The sequence below is a fragment of the Rhinatrema bivittatum genome, chromosome 8, assembly GCF_901001135.1.
Source record: "Rhinatrema bivittatum chromosome 8, aRhiBiv1.1, whole genome shotgun sequence".
Taxonomy (NCBI): Eukaryota; Metazoa; Chordata; class Amphibia; order Gymnophiona; family Rhinatrematidae; genus Rhinatrema; species Rhinatrema bivittatum.
Genome location: NC_042622.1, coordinates 134,013,197 through 134,033,799, shown reverse-complemented (window position 1 = coordinate 134,033,799; position 20,603 = coordinate 134,013,197). Strand labels below are relative to the sequence as shown.

The following is a 20,603-nucleotide window of genomic DNA, read 5'->3' as shown; positions in this document are numbered from 1 at the left end:
GAAGTAACAGTAACTTTGGGCAAGCAGTTTTGTGCAGCCTGTTAACCTAATTGTTCACTCTCCATGGGTTGGGGGTCCAAGTTGCTTATTCAGTAAGTGTCTGCCATGCTTGGGACTCCCCATGTGTCATGGCTAATTCAGTCTTGCTTGTCAACGGAGAAAGCAAGTTTGTAAACAGGGTTCTCCATCGAGAGCAGGATGTATCAGCCAAGCTTAATATCCCCCGCCTCTCTGGAGAGCCTATTATGAGATGGCCAGCTTTGGTCCTTGAGAGCCACAAATAGGTCATATTTTCAGGATATCCATAATTAATATGCATGACATAGATTTGCATGCCTGCCTCCATTGTATGCAAATCTGTCTTGTTGATACCATGAAAACCTTACCTGTCTGTGGCTCTTGAGTTGGCTACCCCTGGTCTACTACTTAGCTGAAGTTAAGCTCTACAAATTAAAAGAGGGGCTGACAAGGCAGCATGTGCATGCTCAGTAGAGTAAAAGCTCAAATAAACTCAGAGAGGAAACATTTGATGCTGTTTGACAATGTCATCACATGTGTTATAGCTAATTCATCCTGCTAAATAAGGAGAACCCTGTTCATGGTAAGCAAACTTGCTATATTATGGATATAGGCACACTATCCCTCACCTACATTGGGAAAATGAGTTATCTGATAGAATCCCTTCAGAGCTTACAGTTCTGATCTATACAAAAAAATGGCCTGTAATCAGGCAAGGATTGCATACTGAAGGTATTTAACACAGCTGCAGATAGAAGAGTGAACATAAGATATACCATACTAGGTCAGACCAAGAGTCCATCAAGCCCAGTATCCTGTCTCCAACAGTGGCCAATCTAAGTCACAAGTACCTGGCAAGTACCCAAACATTAAATAGATCCTATGCTGCTAATGCCGGCAGCAAGCAGTGACTATTCCCTATTGATTAATAGAAGTTTATGGACTTCTCCTCTAGGAACCTATCCAAATCCTTTTTAAACCCAGCTACATTAGTTGCCTTAACCACATCCTCTGGCAATGGATTCCAGAGCTTAATTGTATGTTGAGTGAAAAAGAATTGTCTTCAATTTGTTTTAAATGTGTTACTTGCTAAATTCATGGAGTGCCCTCTAGTTCTTGTTTATCTGAAAGAATAAATAACAGTTTCATATTTACCGGTTCAAGTCCTTTCATGATTTTGTAGATCTCTATCATATCTCCCACTTAGCCATCTCTTCTCCAAGCTGAACAGCCTTAATCTCTTTAGCCTTTCCTCAAAGGGGAGCCAGTCCATCTCCTTTATCATTTTGGTTGCCCTTCTCTGTTCTTTCTCCGTGCAACTATATCTTTTTTTTTTTGGTATTCCAACAGAACATGGAGTTGAGTGCTACCCTTCAAAGAGAGCATGGAGAACAGGTAGTCCAAACCTACTATCCTACTGAAGACTTGTATCCAAACACTAATAAGATGTGAATGTGTGGACTAAATGTAACATTGCAAACTTGCAAATATCATCAATGAAGGCTGATCTTATCAGCAACCAGTTCTGCTATGGCCCTAAGATTATAGGCCTTTATATGCTCCTCTAGGTCAGACATGCCTGGACATTACAGAAGGAGATGCAATTGTCTATGGAATCAGAATTGATGTGCTGTGAATCCATAAGTACACTCTACACTCTGTAGACTGGTTGGCAGTCTTTCAGGACCTCTTAGGAGTTCCTTTGGATTGTCACTGAGGGTCCCTAATACTTCCAGGTCACCCCTCATACCTTTAATCCTTGACTTCCTGCTCTTTCTGTTGGCACCAGATGGGTACTTGCTTGTAACTTCCTTTATGGCTTCAATGCCTGGATAGCACTCCTGCATCAGCTAGGATAGCCAACACATATTCCTTCTTCTTCTCCCAAAAACTGTAACCAGACTGCTATGGAATCCTAGCAACAATTCTAGGGATCCTGTATCTCATCCAAAATTTTACACAAGGTTATTTTCCCTTGCCAATAAATCCAGGGAATAAGATCTCTCTTTCTTTGGAGAAGGGAAGAACTCTCCACTCCCAGAAGACAGAAAAGAGGATAGGATCCTACAATGCCTTTTCTGCCAATCAAGAAGACAAACTCAAAGGAATAAATTATCCTCTAAAAGTCCAAAGATAAGATTCAGCTAAGTGGTCTGTTGCCAAGAGATGTACCAAGAAGAAAACAGAAACTGGGTCAGCAAGGATGTAGAAAATAAAACTTTGAAAGAGTTAAAATCTTTACTAGAGGATAACTAGGATTCTTATGGCCAAAATTAGAGGAAATAAATCTCTTCAGCAATTCTATGGGGCTGAAGCAATGAAGACACAGCCCTGTCTGTCTGAAGCTGTTTGGCAGATGAAAAGAACTGAGAGGTGCTGCTGGACTGTGGTAGCACTGCAACTACCATGCATGAACAGTGAAAGACTTTTACGCCTTTCCAGAAAGCTCTGGAAAAATCCATCTGTTCAGTGCTGAGCGCAGCCACACAGCCCATGTGTGTAACTAAGAGGAACTGCTTGTCTGCAAATGAAAGCTTCATAGACTAGCACTTTGTCTTGAGATATACATGAAATATATTGTTTGAACAGCTACTTTTCGTAAATAACTGAGTAACTTGCAAACCAGCCCAAATGCAAAAAACGTTTCAGCTTCAAATTAAATTACCGCTGCCCCAGAATTCAGTCTTCAGCCAGTCTTTTCTTGGCCGAACATGCCACTTGGAGTAACAGTATTGCTCTCGTATGGAGTCGGTAAAAGGTAAATTGGGGAACATGTCAGTCACGTTGTTACTTCCAGATAAGAAGTTTAGTTCAGTACAAGCCTAAAGAGAGAAACATTCACTATTCTAGTATAAGTAAAAACATACAAATAAAAATGAACTTTAATCCAATTTTATAATGGCCAATTGACATATTTTGATGTTATAAAACAAGTCATCTGCATAACATTATCTGAAAATCCATAAATGCTTCTTTATGTGAGGTGCTGAATCCAGTCCCATTGCTTGAGCCTCAAATATAGCCTGTGGAATTTTTTTCCCTTGCAGAAGCACCAGGAAATTAAAGATACACCATACAAAACTTATGCACACAAACTTGCAGGCTGTTTACACTTTTTTTCTTGATCCTACTACCTAGTCTTTAATCTTATGGTGTGTGGTACCAGCAGAACCCCTCTCTAGTAATACTGTTCCATAATTTGTGATTTCTTATCTATAGTTAGGAAAAATATTTTTGTTGAAAATGATCAAGCTGTGTGTTTAATTTACCTGATAATCCCACATGATGCTCTCTGGTCCACTGCCACAGCCTGTGGGATCAGCACATTTTGTGAACTGTCTATATATATCATAACAACTTGCTTCTCCAGTGGTATTGTAAAGTAGTCCTGTTAGACAAATGTAGAGAAATGGTCAGAAAGAGGCAAACATGAAAAGTTCTGTAACTGAGAGAGGGCAGCAAGCATCACTGAGAAGATAGCTTTCAGCTTTTTCTTGTATACTAGACAAGTACTTTTCATCTGAAAGAGAAATACTTTTAGTGTTGACATTTCTGCTCTGCATCTGCAGAAGTAATGAAAAAGAATCTTTAAGTGTGTGTGTATGTATTTTGGGTGGTATATTATTCCTTTTCTTCACTATAGAGAAGCCAATATTCAGTAGACCCTTTAGTGGACAAGTTATCTGGCTAATGAGAGGAGGAATAGCCTAGTTAGAGCAGTGGGCTATGAACCAGGAGACCAGGGTTTGAGTCCCACTGTTGCTCCTTGTGACCTTGGGCAAGTCACTTTACCCTCCATTGCTGAATATACTTGCTTAAAGTGGTGGATGCCTGGAATGCCCTTCCGGAGGAAATGGTGAAGTCTAAAACTGTGAACGACTTCAAAGGGGCAAGGGATAAACACTGTGGATCCATCAAATCTAGAGGGCGTGAATAAAGAGGAGGCATTCAAACACTGCACGGAGCGGCAGTAGCCACAGAGGCATTCAAACACTGCACGGAGCGGCAGTAGCCACAGAGGCATTCACGGAACGGGATGCCAGTGGCCAGTAGTTGGTGTTCCACCTTCACGGAGCGGAAGGATGGAGGGCTGCTATCTCAAAAAATAAAAAAATAAAAACAGGGGTGGGTAAGAGTATGGGGTAAGGGTGTGGCCTGCTTGTTACAGCGGTTGCTACCCCTAATTGAGCTGGACGTTCACTTGGATGCAGATACGGCGCTGCTCTCTAAATTGGTGGTGGGGTGGAGGGGAATTAGGGCTGGAGGGTACTGGAAGCCAATAGTAACAGGTGGGAGAGAAAAAAAGGGGAAAAAATGGATAAAGTGCGTAGCTTGCTGGGCAGACTAGATGGGCCTGAAATGCCCTTCCGGAGGAAGTGGTGAAGTCTAAAACTGTGAATGACTTCAAAGGGGCATGGGATAAACACTGTGGATCCATCAAGTGTAGAGGGTGTGAATAAAGAGGAGGCATTCAAACACTGCACGGAGTGGCAGTAGCCACAGAGGCATTCAAACACTGCACGGAGCGGCAGTAGCCACAGAGGCATTCAAACACTGCACGGAGCGGCAGTAGCCACAGAGGCAATCACGGAGCGGGATGCCAGTGGCCAGTAGTTGGTGTTCCACCTTCAAGGAGCGGAAGGATGGAGGGCTGCTATCTCAAAAAAAATAAATAAATAAAATAAAAACAGGGGTGGGTAAGAGTATGGGGTAAGGGTGTGGCCTGCTTGTTACAGCAGTTGCTACCCCTAATTGATTAGGGCTGGAGGGTACTGGAAGCCAATAGTAACAGGTGGGAGAGAAAAAAAGGGGGAAAAAATGGATAAAGTGCGTAGCTTGCTGGGCAGACTAGATGGGCCGTTTGGTCTTCTTCTGCCGTCATTTCTATGTTTCTATGTTGGCGGATAACTTGAAAACCTAAATGGCTATGTTTGAATATAGCCGGTTAAGTTTTAAAGTTATCTGGCCTTTACAAGCAGTTTACACTTCCAGAGCTGCCTATCAGAAGCAGTGCTGGAGTCACCAGGACTGGGTAAGACCCTCGTTCCCATTGGGATATCTGTTTTGGCCAGGATGAGACAGTTTCTGTTGTGATCTGGCGGGGGCGGGCGGGAGGGGGAATGAATGTCGGGGTATCAATGCCAACTTTTCGAATTAAACCAGGAAAGGTTGTGGCAGTGGCAGCAGGTGGGATGAGAAAAGGATTGGTCTTGTTTTGGGACTGCTAAACCTGACAGGGCCATGTATGTATAAGGGGGGGGGAAGGGTCACAATTGGGCCATGGGTCTTTAGAATTTTTTTTTTTGGGTGACAGTGACAGCTACTTAACCAAATATCTTTGAAGATATCCAGTTAAGTAGAAAGTTATCTAGCCACATAAGGCCAGATAACTTTAGACCTGCTCTGAAGCAAGTCTCAAGATTTCCGGCTTACCTAGCTGCTTTAGCCTCTCTTAGCTGGCTAATTCAGCCCCCCTATCTTAGCTGGCTAATTCAGCCCCAGTATTCCCACATTCCAGTGGGAACACTGAGAGGAGAGGATCACCTTGCTGGTGGCTGAAAGGAATCAGTAAGTTTTTGCATGGGACATTGTCTTTTTTAAAAGTATTGGGGCAAAGTTAACTATTTGGGAATATTATTTAGTGTGTTTGTGCTTTTAATAGAAAGGCAATGAATAAACAAGTTAGACTGTATTTTTAAATAGTCAGTCAATAAGGTAGCTAGTAAGCAGTAGGTAGTATGTTTATTTTTAAAAGTCTGCAGAACTGAGTGTTCTGCAGACTTTTAAAGAACTGAGTGTTTGTATTGGGAAAAAAAAACCCCACAAACCCCCCCCCCCAAAAAAAAGTAGCCAGAAGCTAGAAATAAAGCTAGGAGCAGTGTATACCTAAGTAAAAAGGTTGAATAGTTCAGCTCAGTTACTCACCTTGGAAAGGTGTTGAGGTAGTGTGATTGGGTTTGAATAGGGACCAACATTTGTTAATCAAGAGAGCAGTGAGTCACTCTGGCTGACTAACTGAAGTTAGACTGTTTGTATTTCCCAACCCACCTACCCCTAGCTCATTCCTTAATTTATAGGCAGGTGCCACTTTCACAAAAAAAAAACCAAAACAAAACATCAACAAAAACTTTATTGAGAATTCGATCAGACCCCGGTAGGCCACTACCAGACACATAGTGAATTCACGAATACATTTAAAGGACATTAGACACAGTCCTACTCCCATAGCAACCTAAAACTTAACTAGGAACTGATCAAAATTGAGATGAAGGCAGCAGTCCAGCAGCAAGAGGGGGGCTTCTCAGTCTTTTGCAGAGTGTCACATGTATGATTTTTTACCCACCGGTGAGAAGTTGTACATGTGCATGTGATGCAAAGAGCTCCTAGCTCTCAGAGAACGAGTCCGATCTCTAGAGGCTAGAGTGGCAGACCTGGAGGAGCTGAGGCAGACAGAGAGGTATATAGATGAGACCTTCAGGGACATAGTAGTCAAGTCCCAACTTCAGACTGGCAGCCCTGGTGCTGCCTTGGAGGAAGAAGGTCTCATGATTGGAGAGCATCAACCAGGTGCAGCAGGAAATGATCCTGTAGCAAGGACCTGCTCTCCAGGTGATGCATTGTCCTTTCGCACTGATGATATCTCCCCAAGGCCTACTGCCCAGGAGGGAAGGGTTAGGTCGGCCGTCATAGTTGGTGATTCGATTATTAGGAATGTAGATAGCTGGGTGGCTGGTGGGCGTGAGGATCGCCTGGTAACATGCCTACCTGGTGCGAAGATGGCGGACCTCAGGCGTAACCTAGATAGGATTTTAGACAGTGCTGGGGAGGAGCCGGCTGTCGTGGTACATGTGGGCACCAACGACATAGGAAAATGTGGGAGGGAGGTTCTGGAAGCCAAATTTAGGTTGTTAGGTAGAAAGCTTAAATCCAGAATCTCCAGGGTAGCATTCTCTGAAACGCTCCCTGTTTCACACGCAGGTCACCAGAGGCAGGCAGAGCTCCGGAGTCTCAATGCGTGGATGAGACGTTGGTGCAAGGAAGAGGGATTCAGTTTTGTTAGGAACTGGGGAACCTTTTGGGGAAGGGGGAGTCTCTTCCGAAGGGATGGACTCCACCTTAACCAGGGTGGAACCAGACTGCTGGTGCTAACCTTTAAAAAGGAGATAGAGCAGCTTTTAAACTAGAACAAAGGGGAAAGCCGACAGTCGCTCAGCGGCGCATGGTTCGGAGAGAGGTATCTTCAAAGGATACTAGTGATGCATTAGAATTAGGGCAGCCTGACAGTGAGGTTCCAATAATTAGAAAAATAGTCCAAGTGCCTGTAACTAAAAACTCACCTGAGCTAAAAAATTCTAACTTATCCCTATCAATAAAAAAGCAGAATGAAAATACAAACAAAAAACAAACTTTGAAATGTTTGTATGCTAATGCCAGAAGTCTAAGAAGTAAGGTGGGAGAATTAGAATGTATAGCAGTGAATGATACCAAATATCAAAAAGCACCCAAAACAATTTTTGGGGGAATCACACTGTAAAATCCAATTCACATTCAAAAAACCCCCTTTTTGAATTATTTCTAATAAGATATTTGAACGTTTAATAGCTCAAACACCGCTGAACGTATTCATGGCTTCTGTTTGAAGAAACAATCGATTATCCACAGAAGACTTTTGATTCACCGGCTACTATGCACACAGGATAACATCCCCTGAAGAAAGGTCTGCTTGCGGACCAGAAACGTGGCTACGTCGGGCTTTCAATCATCATCAGATAAGTCGGGACTTTTTTAAAATATTTTGTCAAGTCAACTGTGTTTGGATATTTTTTAAAAGAAGAATTTAAAAATATCACATCGGGACATGAAGATTTAATTTGAATTGGTTGCACAGAGTTTTCTAAAAAATCGGACGGTGGTGGTTTGGTTTATGATTATATATACAGAATTGAGTACACCCTGGCTGGGGCTTGAAACTCATATATATGAAACCTGCCCTCCGTCTCTTAAAAAATTTTTTTCAGCCTTCAGCAGTGAGGTTGGTTTGGGTCAGACACTAGATCCGCCGACCTCCTGCATGAACAACGCTGGTTTATTGGCAAGATTCACAGATTGTGAGCTATTAAACGTTCAAATATCTTATTAAAAATAATTCAAAAAGGGGGTTTTTTGAATGTGAATTGGATTTAGCAGTGAATGATGACATAGACTTAATTGGCATCTCAGAGACATGGTGGAAAGAGGATAACCAATGGGACAGTGCTATACCGGGGTACAAATTATATCACAATGACAGACAGGAGCACCCAGGAGGAGGTGTGGCGCTTTATGTCCGGGATGGCATAGAGTCCAACAGGATAAACATCCTGCATGAGACTAAATACAAAATTGAATCTTTATGGGTAGAAATCATGTCAGGGAAGACTATAGTGATGAGTATACTACCGTCCACCTGGTCAAGATGGTGAGACGGATAGTGAAATGCTAAGAGAAATTAGGGAAGCTAACCAAATTGGAAGTGCAGTAATAATGGGTAGGGATGTGAATCGGGCTTCAGACGATTGAAAATATCGGACGATATTTTCAAAATCGTCAGAAACCGGGGGCTCCCCCAAAACAATAGGAAAACCCCTCGATATTGATCGTGGGGGTTCTCTTATCGTTTTGGGGGAGGGCGGGAAAAACCGCACACAAAAATAACCCCTAAACCCACCCGACTCTTTAAAACTAATCCCTTAGCTTCCCCCACCCTCCCGACCCCTCCAAAAACCTTTTACAGGTACCTGGTGGTCCAGTGGGGGTCCCTGGAGCGATCTCCCGCTCCTGGGCCTTCGGCTGCCACTAATCAAAATGGCGCAGATGGCCCTTTGCCCTTACCATGTGACAGGGTATCCGTGCCATTGGCCGGACCCTGTCACATGGTAGGAGCACTGGATGGCCGGCGCCATCTTGTGCTCCTACCATGTGACAGGGGCTGACCAATGGCACTGGTAGCCCCTGTGACATAGTAAGGGCAAAGGTTATCGGCGCCATTTTGAATACTGGCAGCCGACGGTCCGAGTGCAGCAGGTCGCTCCCGGACCCCTGCTGGACTTTTGGCAAGTCTTGTGGGGGTCAGGATGGTCCCCCAAGACTTGCCAAAAGCCCCTGGTGGTCCAGCGGGGGTCCAGGAGCTATCTCCTGCACTCTGGCCATCGGCTGCCAGTAATCAAAATGGCTCCGATAGCCTTTGCCCTTACTATGTCACAGGGGCTACCGGTGCCATTGGTCAGCCCTTGTCACATGGTAGTTGTACAAGATGGCGCGGGCCATCCAGTGCTCCTACCATGTGACAGAGTCCGGCCAATGGCACAGATACCCTGTCACATGGTAAGGGCAAAGGGCCATCGGCGCCATTTTAATTAGTGGCAGCCGATGGCCCGGGGCGGGAGATCGCTCCAGGGACCCCCACTGGACCACCAGGTACCTGTAAAATGTTTTTAGGGGGGTCGGGAGGGTGGGGGAAGCTAAGGTATTAGTTTTAAAGGGTCGGCTGGGTTTTTTGTTTATCGGCTCGGGTGCAGTCGATAAACAAAACCGCGATCGGGCCCGATGAAAAAAAAACCACATGTGAATCGGAACCGGAATCCGAACCAATTCCGGTTCCGATTCACATCTCTAATAATGGGAGACTTAAATTACCCCAATATTGACTGGGTACATGTATCATCGGTACACGCTAGACAGATAACGTTCCTGGATGGAATAAATGATAGCTTTATGGAGCAATTGGTTCAGGAACCGATGAGAGGGAGCAATTTTAGATCTAATTCTCAGTGGAGCACAGGACTTGGTGAGAGAGGTAACGGTGGTGGGGCAATAGTGATCATAATATGATCAAATTTGATTTAATGACTGGAAGAGGAAAGTGTGCAAATCCACGGCTCTCGTGCTAAACTTTCAAAAGAGAAACTTTGATAAAATGAGAAAAATTGTTAGAAAAAAACTGAAAGGAGCAGTTACAAAAGTAAAAAATGTCCAAGAGGCGTGGTCATTGTTAAAAAATACCATTCTAGAAGCACAGTCCAGATGTATTCCGCACATTAAGAAAGGTGGAAAGAAGGCAAAACGATTACCGGCATGGTTAAAAGGGGAGGTGAAAGAAGCTATTTTAGCCAAAAAATCTTCATTCAAAAATTGGAAGAAGGATCCAAGAGAAGAAAATAGGATAAAGCATAAACATTGGCAAGTTAAATGTAAGACATTGATAAGACAGGCTAAGAGAGAATTTGAAAAGAAGTTGGCTGTAGAGGCAAAAACTCACAGTAAAAACTTTTTTAAATATATCCGAAGCAGAAAGCCTGTGAGGGAGTCAGTTGGACCATTAGATGATCGAGGGGTTAAAGGAGCACTTAGAGAAGATAAGGCCATCGCAGAAAGATTAAATGATTTCTTTCCTTCGGTGTTTACTGAAGAGGATGTTGGGGAGGTACCCGTAATGGAGAAGGTTTTCATGGGTAATGATTCAGATGGACTGAATCAAATCATGGTGAACCTAGAAGATGTGGTAGACCTGATTGACAAACTGAAGAGTAGTAAATCACCTGGACCGGTGAACACCCCTGAAATGCCCCTTTATTATCTGGCTAAATTATAACCAAAAAGAAGTTATCCGACTATAATTTAGTCAGAAAAGTGTTTAATGTGCCATAATGTGTTATGCGTGCTGGCCACGGCAGACCCACAGCCTGGCCCCCTCACCTCTCTCAGACGAATCCAGCGCCTGGTTCCTTGTCCCTGGTGGCAGTGGGCCAACGGCTCTCTCCTTGGGCCACCCCTAGTGCCTCTGGCTCAGCTACAGATCCTTGTGCTCCGTGTTGGGCCTCTCCGCGTTCCCCGCGGAGAGACGCCACTACTCAGTGCCGCGCCCCTCCCTAGGCAGGCATGCGCGTGCACGCGCGCACATCACTGTGTCTTAAGTAGGGCCCGCAGCAGGAACCTAGCCGCAGCCCCGGATGATGACATCAGCGGAGCTCTGGTACTTAAGCCCAGGCTCCACTCTCAAGGATTGCCTTTGCAACAGGTCCCCACGCTGGTCTTGTACTCGATGCCTCGTTGCCTCCTGGTGATTCTGCTTCGTTCCTGGTTCCTGATCCTCACTGTCTCCTGTTCCTGACTACGCTATAGCCTCTCTCCAAGCCCAGACCTCTGCATTGTCTGACTACGCTCTTGACTCTCTCCTCATCCAGACCTCAGCCTTGCTTACCACTGCTTCCAGATTGCCACCGGCCCTGACTCCAGCTTGCTCTACGACGCCTCTTCAGTCTACATCCTGGACTTGGCCTATTCAGACTTCGGCCTGTTCTTGCTCGGGCACCCCCTGTCTGACTTTGGTTCTATTGGCGCCCGGGTCCCCGGGACTCCGCCTCATCCAGTACAGATTCCTCCTCTCCACTGTTGCTGCCTCTGGGCTGATCTCGATCCTTCCATCGATGACATACGGAGGCCCACCTAAGTCCAGCCGGCCTCGGTATCCAAAGGCTCAACCCGCAGGGAACAAGGGCTGGTATTGGTAAAGTGCCAGCCGGCCTCCATCCTTCAGCCCACTCTGCCTGCCGACAGTGGGGACCCATAGGATCCCTCCTATGGGTAGCGTCAACCCCACCTCGGTCCAAGGGTCCACCTCCAGCATAACATAATGGCCATTTAGATGGATAACTTTTGAGTTATCTGTCTAAATGGCTTTTGAATATCTATCTCAGAATGTTCCCAGCTTAGTTCCATATGAGATTTGAGCATATTTATACATACTATGGTTTCTATTCTCATAGTATTACTTTGAATACAACATTCCTCCTTTTGTGCAATAGTCCATTCAATTATTGTTCGGTAGTTTTCAACTTTTTATTTAACTGCTTTGATTTTTGGAGAAATGTTGTATATTAAAACAAATAAACTAAACATTATCAGGGTAATTTTAAAAGGATAATGTAATTGTAACAACATACTATCACAGCAATTTTCAAAAACCCATTTACCTGTGTTAATTGCACTTAATGCGGGTAAAACCTATTGACAATTCAATAGCATATATTATAGCAATTTTCGAAAGACTTTGAAAATTTCCCTGTCTGTCTGAAATTGTGGAAGTTCTGCTCTCAAGGAAAGAGAGCAGCAGGAGCTTCTCCAGTGGTGTTTGCAATTAGGGATAAAAATAGAGGAGAGCCTAAAAAGTGAAAGAGTAATCATCCTGTTCAGACTGTCCTATCCTGTTTATTTTCATTAACCCGGGAGAAACAACTTGGTGTCAAGGAGACTGAGGTACAAAAGGGGAGTCCAAGAGAGTCACAGATGGTGCCCTGGAGTAGCTTGAAGGAGTGTAAAAAATCAAGGGAGACTCAAGTGCGTCTTTGAACTCTTTAGTTGATTGTTTACATTTATTGTGTGGATAGCACCAAAACAAAATGTACTCTTTGTCATCTGATCATTACACAACAAGTTATACATCTGTAAACTCTTCATTTTGGAACAACACTATCTGACATGGAGTTATTTCAAGACTAGAAGAGTGTGTCCACATCTTTTAGGGCCCTGAAGTAAGACTTTCCCCCTGTTAAAAGAACCTTAGGGAGCACTATGGGTTGCGCAATGACCTTGAAGAACATTTCATCTCATTGTCATGTGCTGGGCCCTCTGTACCATAGTCTATGGCATATCTGCATTCATTACTTGATAGTTGCCTGCTTTTCAGGGCTGGAATTTGATTCTTTCCAATACTTCTCAGTTCTCTACTGTGGTTATGCCCTTCTGCTCTCTTCACAGGATCCCCAGCAAAGTTGTCTGTCTCAGGGACAACCCTTCCTGTCTCTCTCCTACTTTGTCAACTCCTAGTCTACTGGTAATGACTTAAACACACAGTCTAAAGGATGTCTGGGTTCTATTTACTTCTTTAGTCTGTTCCCTCACAGACCTGCAAATGGCTGTATATTCACAAACCTCAGTGAAATTACTCACAACCCATAAACAGTACTTTACACAACAGGAATCACCTTTCCTCTTTTACACAGTAGATAGGTCTCACAGTCTGTGTCCTATACAACCCCATAAGCTACTCTGTATCACCATTTAAGGGGGTAATTAGTCACAATATTCAATAATATCCCACAATAGGGGTCAGACATCCCCATGTCATACAGAGGCCATGTTCCCTTTCTAGCAGCTTACCAGTCAGTCTGCCAGCTTTCCCCTGCCTTCTCCAGTTGGTGTCCCACTTCTTTGAGACCCTGTGAGACCCAGACAGTATGCCATACCAGGCTGCAACCCTCCTGCAGATTGCTCACTGTCTTCAGACTCTCTCCTTTTCCAGAGGCAGACCCAGGTTTAACCCCATCCAGGTTCAATGTATCTAAGCCTCTCCTCCTCTCTCCTTTCCCAGGCTCACCTTGCTCTCTAGATAATAATATTAATTTCACATGCATCCAGAAAAACTTGTTACTCCTGATTATAATTATCCCCTTGTGAAATCTATTGTCTGTGGGTTGCCCCAGGAATGAGTGACCTAATGTCTGATAAGGCAAATCCAGGTAGATGATGGTGGAAACTAGGGCTGTGCAGAGGGACGCCATACGTTGCATTCGGGATTCGTATTCGTCGGGGGGGCAGATACGTTGCATTCGGCAAGGGGGGCCCCCGATACATTTATACGTTAATTCTTATTCGTTTCCCGGCTAAAATTAAATTAACTACAACCCCCCACCCTCCTCACCCACCCAAGACTTACCAAAACTCCCTGGTGGTCCAGTGAGGGATCCGGGAGCCATTTCCTGCACTCACACCCTCGGCTGCCGGCATTCAAAATTGCACCGATAGCCTTTGACCTACTATGTCACAGGGGCTACTGGTGCCATTGGTCAGCCCCTGTCACATGGTAGGAGCACAAGATGGCGCCGATGGCCATGTGTTTCGCTTCCCCATGAATACAACGAATATGGCCCTATACATTGCGGATTACCAATTCGTAGGGAACGAATGCACACCCCTAGTGGAAACCTAGACGTTGGGTGTCTTCTGCCTATGCCAATCACCTTGAGTTGAGCCCTCAAGTGCTGGTGGCCAACATAGTATGAGAAATGTTGTTAGTTCCCAATACAAACAAGGAGTAAAAATCCTGAAACAGAGTGGGAAACTGGAGCATACCAGGAAACCAGGAACAGGAATGAGGTCAAACAGGAATGCTGAAGGCAGAAACTGGAGATGAAGAAGTCTTCTGGATTCAAGTAACATGGATGGAGCAAGAGTATGAAGACCAGGAAGTAGGATCAAGCTCTGGTAACTGACTGATAAAAAGCCTGAGTATAAATACATGTATAGGCAGGAAACAAGATGACCGCTGGGAGGGAATGAGGGACACAGAGTTGGGAGGACAGGAAAGTCCAAGCAGCTCACAGCAGCACCTGCAGACCAGAGATGAAGTTAGCAATGGATCCTCACATCCTTCCAGACTCTCTCCCTGTACTCGATTTTCCAGAGAGCGCCTATACTCCAAGTCATCTTCCCAATGACAGACGTTCCATATCCCTGCTCTTTCTCCTCTAGAATTCCCACCAGAGTCCTTTCTGACATCCTGGCTCCATTTCCAGCAATTTCTGACTGTGTGAGACACTTGGTTCATGACACTTGCCAACTTTTTAAAAAATTATTTTTATCCATGATTTTTCCCTGTTTCAGAAAGCAAAATTGCTTACCTTGTAATAGGTGTTATCCCAGGACAGCAGATGTAGTCCTCACATATGGGGTGACGTCACTGACGGAGCCCTAGTGCGGGAAAACTTTATGTCAAAGTTTCTAGAAACTTTTGACTGGCCCTGTGAGGCCACTGAGCATGCCCAGCATGCCATGATATTATCTGCCACAGGGGTCTCTCTTCAGTCTCGTATGTAGCAATAAGCTTTAGCAAAAATAAAATAATAAAAGGTATGAGAACCAACTCCGTGGGGTGGCGGGTGGGTTTCGTGAGGACTACATCCTGCTGTCCTGGGATAACACCTATTACAAGGTAAGCAATTTTGCTTTATCCCAGGACAAGCAGGATGCTAGTCCTCACATATGGGTGATTAGCAAGCTAGAGGCTGAGTCATTTTGTAGTGAAGCAACAGTAAAGTATTGTTGTTGAAAATGAGTCAGCCGAAGATCACAGCAGATTGGATGTAGAAGGAGTTGGGATTAAACTGGAAACAAGTTCTTTAAGACAGATTGTCCATAGGCTGAATCTTGTCGTCCCTGCTTGTCCAAACAGTAGAAAGGCTCTCAAAAGGATAGTGTTCAAGTCTGCACCTATGAATTGAAGTAGGTGAGACGGAGTGAGATGGGATTTTTGATAGTTGATGAGAAAACCCATGGAGTGGAGTAGAGAAATCGTTCGACTGAGAGAAGTGAGAGCTCCTTGTTGAGAGTGACTTCTGATGAGCCATTCGTCTAGATATGGAAAAACATGGACACTTTGTTTGTGCAAGTGTCCTGCTATTACTGCCAGACATTTTGTGAATACTCTGGGAGCAGAGGCTAGACCAAATGGCAGAACTCTGTACTGGAAATATTGATGGCCCACCTTGAAGCATAGGTACTTGCGATGAGGAGGGAATATTGGAATGTGAGTGTAAGTATCTTGAAGATCCAGAGAACAAAGCCAATCTCCTGTTTGAAGAAGTGGAAGCATGGTGCCTAAAGAAACCATCCTGAACTTTTCTTTTTTCAGAAATTTGTTGAGATTTCTGAGGTCTAGGATGGGACGTAGACCTCCTGTTTTCTTTGGAATGAGGAAATAACGGGAATAGAGTCCTCTGCCCTGCTGAGTCCGGGGCACTAACTGTACAGCCGTGGCTCTCAGAAGGATGGATAATTCTGTTTGTAGATGATTTAGTTGAGATTCTTGCTGTGGAAAGAAGCTCGGTGGAGATTCTGGTGGAATTGAGAGGAAATTGAGTTTGTAACCTCGAGAGACTATGGAGAGTACCCATTGGTCTGATGTAATTCTTAGACAATGTGTGTGAAAACAGGATACTCTTCCTCTACTGGCAGGTCTGGTCGAGGATTCAGGAGATGGACTTGTTCTCTGGCCTGTATTTCAAAAACTCACAGCAGGGCCTGTCTGCGGAGGAGGTTGCGGGCGAGTGGTTCTTGGCTGTCTGGTTTGGGAACGGTGTTGTGGTCTGGTTGACCTACCCCGAGAGGCTTGGGGGTAGTATCGTCTTGGTCGGTAGTATGGGCGTCTGGCTTCTCTCCTAGGTTGTCGACAAGGAGGTTGTGTAGAGGGTTCTTGTGGAACCTGTGACAACTGGCGTAAGGTCTCTTTATGGTCCTTAAGCTGTTGTACTGCCTCTTGGACCTTTTCGCCAAACAAGTTGTCCCCCACACACGGCAAGTCAACAAGTTTATCCTGGACCTCAGGCCTGAGGTCAGAGGCCTTGAGCCATGCCCATCTACGAGCGGTGATTCCAGCAGCTGCTGTCCTGGAAGCCATCTCAAAACTGTCATAGGCCGCCCTCACCTCATGTTTCCTGGCTTCTAGGCCTTTATGGACTATGGCCAGTGCTGCTTCTTGAAATTGTGTTGGTAAAGAGGTGACAAATTCTTCCATCTGCTTCCAGAGATTTCTCTGATACTGTGTCATATACAGTTGATAAGAAGAGATTCTGGCAGTTAGGATGGCACCTTGATACACCTTTCTTCCCAGAGAATCTAGAAACCGGTGCTCTTTACCTGGTGGGGTTGATGAGTGAGGGCGGATACGCTTAGATTTTTTTCTGGGCAGATTCCACTATCACAGATTGATGTGGTAGTTGTTTTTGGTATCCTGGAGCTGCCTGTACCAAATATGTAGTGTCTACACGCTTGTTTACTGCTGAGACAGAACATGGGTGTTCCCAGATGCGTTGGTGATCCAAGAGTACTTCATGTATTGGAATAGCCAATACTTGCTTTGGTGGGTCAACAAACTGCAGGACTTCTAAAGTTTGTTGCCTTGTATCTTGTTCTGCAGTCAGCTTAAAGAGAATGGTGTCTGCCATGTCCTGTATGAAGTTGGAAAAAGACAAATCTTCTGGTGGGGACTTTTTTCTCTGGTCTGGAGGTGAAGGCTCAGATATGAAGTCCTCAGAAGATGTGTCAGTCTGCTGATCATCCCAGGAGTCATCTGGATCGTCTCTATATGGAGATCTTGGGGGAGACCTGGTTGGATGATGAAGGCCTGAAGGGCCTGGCTGTAGATCATCAGAGGGGATTAATGGAGAAATTCCCTCCAGCGTTTTTGGTGGAAGTTTGTCGATGATATCTTGATATCTCTGTAAAAGACACTGAAAAAATGCCAGATCATGGGGTTCAGGATCTTCAGATGGTGGTTGCTTCGATGGAATAGTAGTTGGTATCGATGCAGGCGCTGTTAGAAGTTCTGTAACGGTGTCGAAGACGTCGACGGTGTTGGCATCGAGATTGGCCTCGAGGTCGATGGTATTTGCGCATAGATGGATGTCGATGCCGTGATGAATCTCGGTGCAGGCATCGATTCCATGCTTGTCGTTGGTGTCGATATCGACACCGGCATTGGTGGGACCTCCGGCATCGGCATATTTACCGGCATCCATGCTGTGTGCATCGGCATTGGCGGAACCGCTGGAATTGGTTGTTGATCTTTTAAGGCCTGTATGGCCACTTGTCTGATGAGATCAGAGAATTCCGGCGTTACAACTGATGGAAACAGAGCAGTTGTAAGCGGTGGCGGAGGCATCAGATCCTACACAGAGCCCTGTGGAGGATCTGGTGTCGATGGTTGCAGTAGAAGAGGCCCAGGCGCTGAAGGAACCGATGTTTCTTGGTTCCGTGGCCACTTTGCTGTCGATTCCTCCTGGGGAATGGAACTGGACGTCGATGGACGTCGATGTTTCGTTTTATGTTGATCGGCAGACTTCGTCGATGCTGTGGATGGCGGTGGGGAAGGATGATCTCCCGATCCTTCCGGACGAGGTTTTTTAAGTAAGACGTGCTTAGTAGCTCTGGCTGGAGACAACTTCGATGATGTCGAGGGAGATGGTATAAGTTGTAGTTGAAACAAATGATCCATTTTCTCTTGCCTCGCTTTCCTTCCCTTCACCGTCATCTCTGCACATTTTGGACAAGTATTAACATCATGCTTCTCACCGAGACACATGACACACTCTAAGTGTGGGTCGGTGATAGACATTGTTCTGTTACATACAGGGCATTTTTTGAAGCCCGTAGCCATTTTTAAGTCGACGGCCGTCGATGAAAAAATGAGAGTTCGTGAGAAAAAATTATTTTACTCAAAGAGCAAAATATGAGACCGAGGTACTCACCAGCCGGTGGAAATCCCAGAGAAACTCCAATGAGAGAGAATATAGAGAAATTTATGTGACTTTTCAGTCAGAAATTGTTGTGAGAGACTCGCAACGGCTCCTGTCCCGCGATGCCTATAGCAGCGCGGAAAAACAAAGACTGAAGAGAGACCCCTGTGGCAGAGAATATCATAGCATGCTGGGCATGCTCAGTGGCCTCACAGGGCCAGTCAAAAGTTTCTAGAAACTTTGATAGAAAGTTTTCCCGCACTAGGGCTCCGTCAGTGATGTCACCCCATATGTGAGGACTAGCATCCTGCTTGTCCTGGGATAAAACCCTTCACCCAAATGATTTGATCAGGCAAGACACATGTGCCCATGCTGACCAGAAGGGATGAAGAATGGTCTGCTTTGAAACTTACCTTCAGTGCTGTTCCTTTGTTCAATAGGGTTGGATTCAGTAATAAGGATCAAATTGCTTCAGCTTTATAAATGCTAGACAGTATACATGAGAACAGGTGGTAGAGGCTAAAACAGTAGCAAACTTCAAGAAGGCATGGGATAAATACAGAGGATCCCTAGTTGCAATAAAGTGAAAAGATAGCAAACGTATGACCATTGGTGCAATAGTTTGGTAACGTATGACCGTTGGTGCAATAGCATGGTACTATCCAGAAAGACCATGGAAATCTTGCAGGTCAGATATCTGGACAACAGCCACGCTTCAAGCTTTATAGTTAGACATGGAAAGAGAGGGATACTGGGTGTGAACTAAATGGGGGACTGTAAACTCATCTTCCCAAGAGTACAAAGGAAGAAGACATTAAAAACTGTCTTGGATAAGGAGTTATATCTTAAAAGCAGTCATGCTGTATGGCTGGCAGCTGAATATACCCTTAAAGGTAAATTTTCAAAAGTTCTGCGCATAAAAATTACCACTTATGCATGTAAAATAGCATATTTGTGAGTATACACTATTTTAGAAACCTCAACATACATGTGTAAATAAGGGTTCCTGAGTACATTAACACATGTAAAAAAAAAAGGGGTGGGCCAGAGGTGTTCTGGAGTGGGGCCAACATTTACATGAGTAGGTTGCTATTTTATAAGCAATTTATGCATGTAAATTTGGCATTTTTCTTGTGTATATTTACTCCTGCTCAATATCAGGAGTAAATGATTGTAAATATCTTAAAAGTGAAAAAATGACTGGGTAGGGCATCTGGGTGAAATGGGGGGATTTCAGACTGAAGAACCAGGAGGGTCTTCACAAGCTGTAGATGGACTGGATGAACTGGTAGACTAATTGGTAAAACTGGTTATTTCATTGCAGTGCGAATGTTAGAAAATTATGACTTACACATGTAAAAGCCAAGTTACAGGGGGAAGGGAGTAAATGCATCTAATTAATGCAAGTAAAATTTACTCAAGTATCCCTTTAAAATTTGAAGTACAAATATATCATTTGCACACACTTAACATAGAAACATAGAAACGACAGCAGAAGAAGACCAAACGGCCCATCCAGTCTGCCCAGCAAGCCTCGCACTTTTTTTTTTCCTCATACTTATCTGTTACTCTTGGCTCTTAGTAACCTTTTGGTTCTATTTCCCTTCCACCCCCACCATTAATGTAGAGAGCAGTGTTGGAACTGCATCTAAGTGAAATATCTAGCTTAATTAGTTAGGGGTAGTAACCGCCGCAATAAGCAAGGTACACCCATGCTTATTTGTTTACCCAGACTATGTAATTCAGTCCTTGTTGGTTGTTGTCTGTATATAGATCCATTTTTCTTCATTCCCCCTGCCGTTGAAGCAGAGAGTTATGATGGATATGCATTGAAAGTGAAGTATCAGACTTTCTCCCCTGCCGTTGAAGCAGAGAGCTATGCTGGATATGCGTGAAGTATCAGTCTTTCTCCCCTGCTGTTGAAGCAGAGAGCTATGCTGGATATGCATTGAAAGTGAAGTATCAGGCTTATTTGCTCTGGGTAGTAACCGCCGTAACAAGCCAGCTACTCCCCGCTTTTTTGTGAATGCAAATCTTTTTTTCCACACTTCCTCTTGCCGTTGAAGCTTAGAGCAATGTTGGAGTCGCATTAACCGTTTGTATGTTTATTGAATAAGGGTATTATCTCCAGGTAGTAGCTGTCATTCCCGCGAGCCAACCACTCTTCATTCACGTCCTCTAGACTTTATGGAGCCACAGCGTTTATCCCACGCCCCTTTGAAGTCCTTCACAGTTCTGGTCTTCACCACTTCCTCC

The 20,603-nt window shown here is 44.6% G+C and overlaps 1 protein-coding gene across 8 annotated transcripts in view; it reads right to left on the bottom strand.

Moving 5' to 3' along the window:
• The window catches only part of DPP7 (dipeptidyl peptidase 7), a 213,262-nt gene that overhangs the window by 57,014 nt on the left and 135,645 nt on the right, over positions 1 to 20,603 (bottom strand). For 5 of the 8 annotated variants that reach the window (XM_029612202.1, XM_029612203.1, XM_029612204.1 and 2 more), the window contains 2 exons: positions 3,288 to 3,406; positions 2,684 to 2,840 (listed from right to left, as the gene is read on the bottom strand). In XM_029612202.1, the coding sequence (XP_029468062.1) occupies positions 2,684 to 2,840; positions 3,288 to 3,406 (276 nt within the window). The remainder of the gene's footprint in view (positions 1 to 2,683; positions 2,841 to 3,287; positions 3,407 to 20,603) is intronic. The other 3 variants (XR_003858160.1, XR_003858161.1, XM_029612207.1) reach the window with 1 other exon arrangement.